The sequence below is a fragment of the Lucilia sericata genome, unplaced genomic scaffold, assembly GCF_015586225.1.
Source record: "Lucilia sericata isolate MDLA Ls3-8-SP2 unplaced genomic scaffold, ASM1558622v1 Contig003105F_arrow, whole genome shotgun sequence".
NCBI classification, from domain to species: domain Eukaryota; kingdom Metazoa; phylum Arthropoda; class Insecta; order Diptera; family Calliphoridae; genus Lucilia; species Lucilia sericata.
Genome location: NW_023996700.1, coordinates 8,322 through 17,500, shown reverse-complemented (window position 1 = coordinate 17,500; position 9,179 = coordinate 8,322). Strand labels below are relative to the sequence as shown.

Genomic DNA, 9,179 nt, shown 5'->3' with positions numbered 1-9,179 from the left:
GATTATTATTGCACAACAGTTGCTTTCAATTATCACTCTTAAATATAAAACAATTTCCTATAACCTTTTAAAATTAAACTCATCAAATGGTTTTTCATTCTTCTCAATGAAATTCTATATCAATTCTTATCTGCATCTTATAGATAGTTGTATTAGACACGCGCCTAAATTTTTTTTGCGGCATTTAAGTGACACTTTTCATTATTATAACAATTGTAGATGAAGAGTAGAAAAAGGTGAATCTTTTTTAAATTTCTATTTTTTGTGACTGTTTTCTTATGTGGGCTTAAAACCTTTTTATATTTTATTAATTTCTTATCAATTTAGTTTTTTTTCCCCTAATTGTTTATAAAATGCCGCCTTCTCAATGCTTTCGTTTGTGGTGTCTGTTTTTTTTTTCGTTTTTGTAAAACCCATAAACCCACTCTTAAATTTTTATGACCAAAATTTTTTTCTTCAGTTTTAATTTTAAGGTTTTTTTCTCTGTGTTGGGTTTTTATACATTAAAATTTTGTTTTATAATTTATTAGTTTTGTAACGTGTTAAACTGTCATTAAAGGCTAGCTGTCATTTAATTATTTTCATTATTATATTGTTCATTTAATTTCAAAATAATAAAAATTTTATAATAATGTGTGAAAATAGTTTTAAGGAGGAGTAGTTAAGAATAAAAATTGTGGGTCGTTTTCTTATTTTGCGATATCGTAAAAATATGTTGAAACTTCCTAGAAAATTTTCGTTTTTAATTCAAATTTGTTGAAATATTGGGGTTAAATTTATGTGGAAAATGGGCGGTCTAGAATCAGTGGGCGTGGCATTTATCATATTAATCAAATAATAAAATTTGTTTTTCTAAGAAATTATTATAGCTAAGTCGTCACGTTAAACTTTGACATCGATATGAACAGTTAGGGTAAAAATGGGCGAACTAACAATAGTGGGCGTGGCATCTCTTATATAAATTAAACACTAAAATTTATATATCAGGGATACTATAACAGCTAGAGTCACCAAATTTTGCGTGAGTATGAATCGTATCGTTTGAATATAAAATATTTAAGACATGGAAGTACCAAATATAGTGGGCGTGGCATATCGCATATCGCATATGGATAAGATACTAAGATTCGAATAACAGTTACAATGCCATTATAATTAAATATATAAAATTTTTATTTATTTTTTTATAGATATTTTTTTTAAATTTAACTTTTTTCAAAATTTATCACATTTCAAAACTTCGGATAAACTTTTCTCAGAGAAATATATTTCCTTCATACAGCAGGTGTAAGGAACTTTCAGCGTTAAAAAAAAACTGTATTGCTTCAGAATTAATTTCTCTAGTTGTCGCTTATTTTAAGTTCATATTCTGCTTCAGATTTCAATTCACATAGAAATTATATATTTTATGGAAAAATTATAACATTCACACTTATTCACATTAATTTTTATTAAAAAAAATATATAATTTTATTCAATTCATGTTTACAATAAGCATTATTTTTTAAAACATGTTTTTGTTTAATATCTTTTTTTTTTATCATAATCAATGATAGATAATAATTCAGAGATATAAGTTATCTATTCTTGAATTTACCTTAAGATGCATTTTTGAATGTATAACAGCACTTTCACACACCATGGAACTTAATATTTGCATACAAAAAAATTAGCGATAAAAATGTATATAAAACTTTTATTTTAAATAATAATTTTTTTTAAATTTTATATTATAATTTTTTTATAAAAATAGCGCTTTCACTTCATCCGATTACAATTGTTTTATCAAAAATAATTTATACAATTTTTTTCCGTTTTATTTCCGTCAAGTTAACGCTATTGAAGACGCGACGCATTGCGCGTTTTAACACCTATTTTTGCCCAAAAACCACGGAACTGAAGAGGATCGTTAACCACTACCAACGTAATGAGACAATTGAAACCAATACTGAAACAGTGTCGTACGAAAAAAAATCTCTAACCTCAAATGCTAAATGATTGTTGGGGTTTATACGTCTGTCATGGTGTGTGAGGGTTCTTGAGACCTGTGGTTAACCAGAACAATTAAAGAGCGGGAAAATAATGAAACCTACAAAAAAACAGAAATCGGCATATGTATGTGAATTATGATTTATTTATTTATTACAAATACACTAGCAATCATCAACTAAATAACAAAAAAAATCAACGCACCTTTACCTGTACTTTGTTGCTAGATATTTTTGGTAAATGTTGCATTCATATCAACACACACAAATTCCCAGCTACAGATACATAGATATCATGATTTCGTATCTCTGTGTTAGTGTTTCTTATCTTATCGCTTGTTTTCATTCGCAGAGATAAGAAAGTACTCGCTTATACATACTATGAAATGTATATTGAAACAGTTTGGACTTATTTTGATTCTTACAAAAGTTGTGTATTTTTTTTATTCATTCTAGTCGGTAGGTTACTGCTGTTGTTGTTCTTGTTGTTGCTGTTTTAGTTATTGTTGCTGATAAGTATCGGTGTGTTACAAATTGCGCATGCGTGTTTAGTTTTACTATTAACAAAATTTTTATTTTATTTGATTTCTTTTTACGTGTATTTGTAGAGCAGTCCTCCGAACCTTTGAGTTCTTTAAAAGAAGAATTCGTTTCTAGCGGATGTCTCTGTGTGAAATAAATAAGACAAAATTCTTGGTCTTAGATCCGTGAATTCGAAAGTTTGAGTTCTCTAAAAGAAGAATTCGCTTCTATCGGATGTCTCTGTGTGAAATAAATAAGACAAAATTCTTGGTCTTAGATCCGTGAATTTCTAATGTGACCCTATTATATCGTTAGGCGAACACGATAGATCGGACAGACAGACAGACAGACTGGCTGACTGATGGCCAGGCAGACACACTGATAGACGACCTGACTGACAGACAGGCAGACAGACAGACAGACAGACAGACAGACAGACAGACAGACAGACAGACAGACAGATAGACAGACAGACAGACAGATAGATAGAGATAGATAGATAGATAGATGATAGATAGATAGATAGATAGATAGATATAGATAGATAGATAGATATACTAGATAGATAGATAGATAGATAGATAGATATATAGATAGATCGATAGATAGATAGATAGATAGCTCGATAGATAATAGATAGATAGACTCGCTCGCTCGCTCGCTCGCTCGCTCGACTCCTCGCTCGCTCGCTCGCTCGCTCGCGCTCGCTCGCTCGCTCGCTCGCTCGCTCGCTCGCTCGCTCGCTCGCTCGCTCGCTCGCTCGCTCGCTCGCTCGATCGCTCGCTCGCTCTCGCTCGCTCGCTCGCTCGCTCGCTCGCTCGCTCGCTCGTCGCTAGCTCGCTCGCTCGCTCGCTCGCTCGCTCGCTCGCTCGCTCGCTCGCTCGCTCGCTCGCTCGCTCGCTCGGTCTCTCGCTCGCTCGCTCGCTCGCTCGCTCGCTCGCTCGCTCGCTCGCTTCGCTCGCTCGCTAGCTCGCTCCTCCTCGCTCGCTCGCTCGCTCGCTCGCTCGCTCGCTCGCTCGCTCGCTCGCTCGCTCGCTCGCTCGCTCCACGTCCTCTTTTCTTCTCCTTTCCTTCTTCCCTGCCTCCCTTCCTTTCCTCTTCTGTCTCCTGCATGCATTCTACGTAACGCGACCGTGCATATGTTCCTTTTTACTAACATTCTGAATAAAAACAACAAACTAAAAGTAAAAATATAAAAACAACACTAAATTCATTTCGACAAAAAAATCATATTTGTTTATTTGTGAGCGTCGTATGTCAAATGTAGAAAAAATAAGTACAAGTCTCTGTTTTTTTAGAGCAAACAAATGTTGATGAATGGTTGTGCGGTTTTCAGATTAAATATAAATTACCTGTACTATATTTTCAATATTTCCAAATTCAAAGTTCATAAAGACCAGTTGCATTTTCATATTGAAAATAGGGTATAAATTCCAAATAATCGTGGCCACCCATTATATTACAGGGTCACTAGGATAACTTTGCCAATAAAGTTAATAATTGATGAATTTTAATTTCTAAGAAATTTTCTATTTTGTGTTTTTTTAACACAGATTTTCTTCACTGAAAAGATATGTTTGTAATTATTTTCAATTATGAAATAATCAAATTCTAAAATTAGTTAATTCTTTCGTTATATAAATTAAATATTTAATAAAAATGAAATCCTAAATTATTTAGTCTATTAATCAAATGAACAGTTGTATTGAAAATTTATTAAAAATACAATAACTAGGAACAATTAAAATATTAATTGAATACACGCAATGTTAAAGGAATAATTTACTTTTACTTATTACGTCTATAATATTATTAACTATTTAGGAATTATAAATCTTAAACAAATTAATAGAAAATATAAAAAAGCTAGAAGACAAACGAAGACTAGAAATATTTGTTCAGTCAATTAAAAAATTAATAGAATCAATTATAATTTCAATCAAATCTGTAAATTTTGTTTTAAACAACGAAATATTTAACACAAATAACAAATTATTTAAATAAGAATTAAAGAACAATCAATTCGTGTTACTTAAAACAAAGTGCTAATATTTTTTTTTTCAGAAAACTTCTGCATTTAGTAGTCTAAATAATGTCTCAGTATTTATTTATATATTGCGCAATTTATTTGGTTTCTTGTTTGTTTTCAACTTTAATTGTCATCATAAAATGAGCTCAGTATTTGATGTTACTTTGACTTTTTTTCCTTTGAATTAAATTTTGTGTTTTTCAAAGTGTTCATAGTCTAGTTAAACATTTATTATGGCAACAATAAATAAACTGGCATTAACTAGTAAATATAAATATGAGTATAAATTATTTTATACGGCCGCCGTTAGCTTAACCTGGAGTGGTAATATGATGATGTGTTCTTAGCAACAATTTTACAACACTTGTAATTAAAAGTGGGTATTTTAGTACGACACTCTTAAAAAGTAAATCGTTGTAGTCGGGTTAATAATCCCTAGAAGTAAGGAGGAATGAAATACCAGAGTGGAATTTGTATAAAGGCCATAAGTTGATACTTAAGAAAGAGGCTTCTTCAGCCGTAATATGCAAGATCAGAAACAATAACTAACTAACTAACTAACTAACTAACTAACTAACTAACTAACTAACTAACTAACTAACTAACTAACTAACTAACTAACTAACTAACTAACTAACTAACTACTAACTAACTCACTAACTAACTACCTAACTAACTAACTAACTAACTAACTAACTAACTAACTAACTAACTAACTAACTAACTAACTAACTAACTAACTAACTAACTAACTAACTAACTAACTAACTAACTAACTAACTAACTAACTAACTAACTAACTAACTAACTAACTAACTAACTAACTAACTAACTAACTAACTAACTACTAACTAACTAACTAACTAACTAACTAACTAACTACTAACTAACTAACTAACTAACTAACTAACTAACTAACTACTAACTAACTAACTAACTAACTAACTAACTAACTAACTAACTAACTAACTAACTAACTAACTAACTAACTAACTAACTAACTAACTAACTAACTAACTAACTAACTAACTAACTAACTAACTAACTAACTAACTAACTAACTAACTAACTAACTAACTAACTAACTAACTACTAACTAACTAACTAACTAACTAACTAACTAACTAACTAACTAACTAACTAACTAACTAACTAACTAACTAACTAACTAACTAACTACTAACTAACTAACTAACTAACTAACTACTAACTAACTAACTAACTAACTAACTAACTAACTAACTAACTAACTAACTAACTAACTAACTAACTAACTAACTAACTAACTACTAACTAACTAACTAACTAACTAACTACTAACTAACTAACTAACTAACTAACTAACTAACTAACTAACTAACTAACTAACTAACTAACTAACTAACTAACTAACTAACTAACTAACTAACTAACTAACTAACTAACTAACTAACTAACTAACTAACTAACTAACTAACTAACTAACTAACTAACTAACTAACTAACTAACTAACTAACTAACTAACTAACTAACTAACTAACTAACTAACTAACTAACTAACTACTAACTAACTAACTAACTAACTAACTAACTACTAACTAACTAACTAACTAACTAACTAACTAACTAACTAACTAACTAACTAACTACTAACTAACTAACTAACTAACTAACTAACTAACTAACTAACTAACTAACTAACACTACCAAATCTAACAGATTCGTTTAACATTATCATTGTCCGAAAATTTTGCAAAATAAATCGCAATAGTACATCATGGTAACGCTTCAAGACCTTATCCCATCCGGATATTATTAAAATTTTTAGGATATCTCAGATAAGTTTCTCTTTAAGACAATGTACCCGAAATTGAATTGGTTTTTTCTTGACCTCATAAGATCAGCAGTTTTTTTCAAATGTTTCAAAATCAAAATTTGAGAAAAAACCGTTCATCCAATAATCCCAAGAAATTTTAAAATATATTTGAGAAGTAGGATAATTACGTTGAAGGACATGGTTTACATTAAATTTCTGAATCTAGCTCCCTATGAATACTAAAATCAATATTTTGATGGATAATAAAAACTTTTGTTAATTTGCATTAGTTGTGAACGTTATTCTGAAACTCTGAAACTCTCTCAGATTTCGATAAAAATTTAAAGTGAAAGAAATCCGCAATAAACTTTGTAATCCAATTCCGTTGAATGACTAACTAAGCAAATGTTAAATCTGTAGAAAATCTGTCAAAACTATGTGACATTACGTAAAATTATTTTCCCAAAGGAAATCATTGTCATCTTTAATACACAATTAATTCGGTTTTAAATCTCATTAAAATATTTAATCTTAAATCTAAACTATAAAGTATGTATCCATATAATAATACATTTTGCCTTGTATTTTTCTTTTTTTTTTAATTAACTGGCAAGTTACTTTTTATCAAGTCTCTTAAATCAAATATAAAAAAATATTGTATGTTGCTTAATTTTCATAAGACTTGACTTTTGGGACAAGTGCTTAAAAAAAAATTTATTGATTTCATGGCATTCATTTCAATAATTTTTTCCCCTGTTTTTTGTTTTTCTACAAAATGTAGTACTTTTATTTTAAATTTTATATTGTATATGAAGTTTAACTACAACAACAGAATAATAGTCGCACAATAAAAATATGACTTCATAAAAAAACAACTGAAAATTTCAAATATTATAAAAAAGTGATAATAAAAAAGAGCACTTTTTCTGTTATCAGTAAGGTACTTGAGGTAACAGTACGAAATACACACGAGTACAAAATAAACCCAAAAAAAAGTGGTACTAAACACTTGAAATATTGGGAAAATAAAGAACAGTATCAAAATATTACGATCAGTTGACGTTATAAATTCATCAATAAGAATTCATTTCATTTTTTTTTTTTAGGACTTTTCAATATGTTATTTATTTATTAATAATATTTAGTGTAGAGAGATAAGAGTTTAAGACAAATAATTTATATTTTATATAGAATATAAATTGTATATAGGGAGACTATTTATGTACCTTTATATACATATATATAAAGAATAAAAAAAACGTAATAACAAACAAAATAACACCCTAATAGTGGGATTATATACATTTTACGCCATTAGTAGGGTAACAAGAAATGCTTCAAAAGGTTAACACAACTTAAATTGTCTTAATTATCTCTTTGTAAAAAACCTAAGTTTAGCCATTTTATTAAAATTTTAATAAATCCAATTAATTTATTAATTGATTGAACAACACTTTTGAAGTATGTTCTAATAGTTTTCTAGACATGCGAATAGTCCACTTATTGACTACTCAAATGTTTACATAGATGTCAAAGTTGTTCAAGGTAAATTTGAGTATTTTAGCTCTCATAGTTTCTCAGATGTAGGACTTTATGTATTTAATTCATATGAGAGGTTTCTAGACCCCCTAATTAATGTCCGCCCATTTTTCCCCAAATCTTCACATGCATGTTAAAGTGCTTCGTGCAAAATTTGAAGTTTATAGCAGTAATAGTTTTCTAGATAAACGAATTTTTGTATTTAATACCTATGGGAGGTGCCACGCCCCATTGCTAGTCCGCCAATTTATTTCCCAAATGTTTACATCGATGTCAAAGTTGTTCGTGCCAAATTTGAAGATTTTAGCTCTAACAGTTTCTCGATATATGAATTTTTGTATTTAATTTATTTTGGCGGGTCGAAGCTAAATGTTCAAAATGTACCACGCCCCTATTGCTAGTCCGCCCTTTGTTTGTCTTAGATTTTTATGTTGATACTAAAGTGACTCGGTAAAAATTGGAGGCATCTAGCTGTTATATTTTTTCAGATATACTAATTTAAGATTTTCTTTATATGGGAGGTGTCACGCCCACTAAAGCTAGAGCGAACATTTTGTACCCACATATTCATATGAATGTCAAAATTGTCTGTACAAAATTTAAAAATGATAGATTTTGCAGTTTCTGCGACTTTTGATACTTATTTCGTATGTGGGCGTGGCCCGCTTGGGAATAAAAAGTAGCCTATAGTTACTTCCAAACATATTGGAAGACACTGTGAATTTTTAATTAATTAATTTTAAATATTAGTTTAATTATTTATGTTAATTGTATTGATTATTTCTTTAATTGAAAAACACTTTTTCAGTTATTTTTTCTGTGTAAAAAAAGTTTAATTATTGATTATAATTGCTTTTGATTATTTCTTTAATTGATATCATCATTTTGTTGATACGGGCAAAACTTGATTGAAACAGTTATTTTGTCAATAGAAACTCATTTTCAGTTTTATCTCTGTGTAATCATTACAAATAAAGACATTAGAGCACTATATATGCCTGTCAATGGTAAAACGTGGGGTCCTCATTAGATTCTAAGACGATCTACTCATGTCCGTCTGTCTTTCTGTCAAAACACAATAGAGTCCAAAAAGAACAAGATAGAGAGCAGAAATTATTAAATTATAAAGAAAATATTTTTAATTAAAACAATTTGTATTAAAAACGGGTAATATCGGTCCACAATTTCATCTAGCAACCATAAATGGTTGCAAAAACATTCCAATACAGCAACAAAACTCAACCTAAACAGGATTTATATAAACTAAAATATTTCTGTGAAATTTTATGAGAATCGGTCCATAAT

The 9,179-nt window shown here is 29.5% G+C and overlaps 1 protein-coding gene across 4 annotated transcripts in view; it reads right to left on the bottom strand.

Annotated features, from left to right (window-relative positions):
- The window catches only part of LOC119614589 (GATA zinc finger domain-containing protein 10), a 23,070-nt gene extending 20,993 nt beyond the window's left edge, over positions 1-2,077 (bottom strand). For 2 of the 4 annotated variants that reach the window (XM_037970700.1, XM_037970703.1), the window contains exon 1: positions 1,598-2,075. In XM_037970700.1, the coding sequence (XP_037826628.1) occupies positions 1,598-1,660 (63 nt within the window). In that variant the 5' untranslated portion in view covers positions 1,661-2,075. Of the gene's footprint in view, positions 1-1,597 lie in introns of all 4 variants that reach the window. The other 2 variants (XM_037970702.1, XM_037970701.1) reach the window with 2 other exon arrangements.
- Between the last annotated feature and the right edge of the window lie 7,102 nt (positions 2,078-9,179).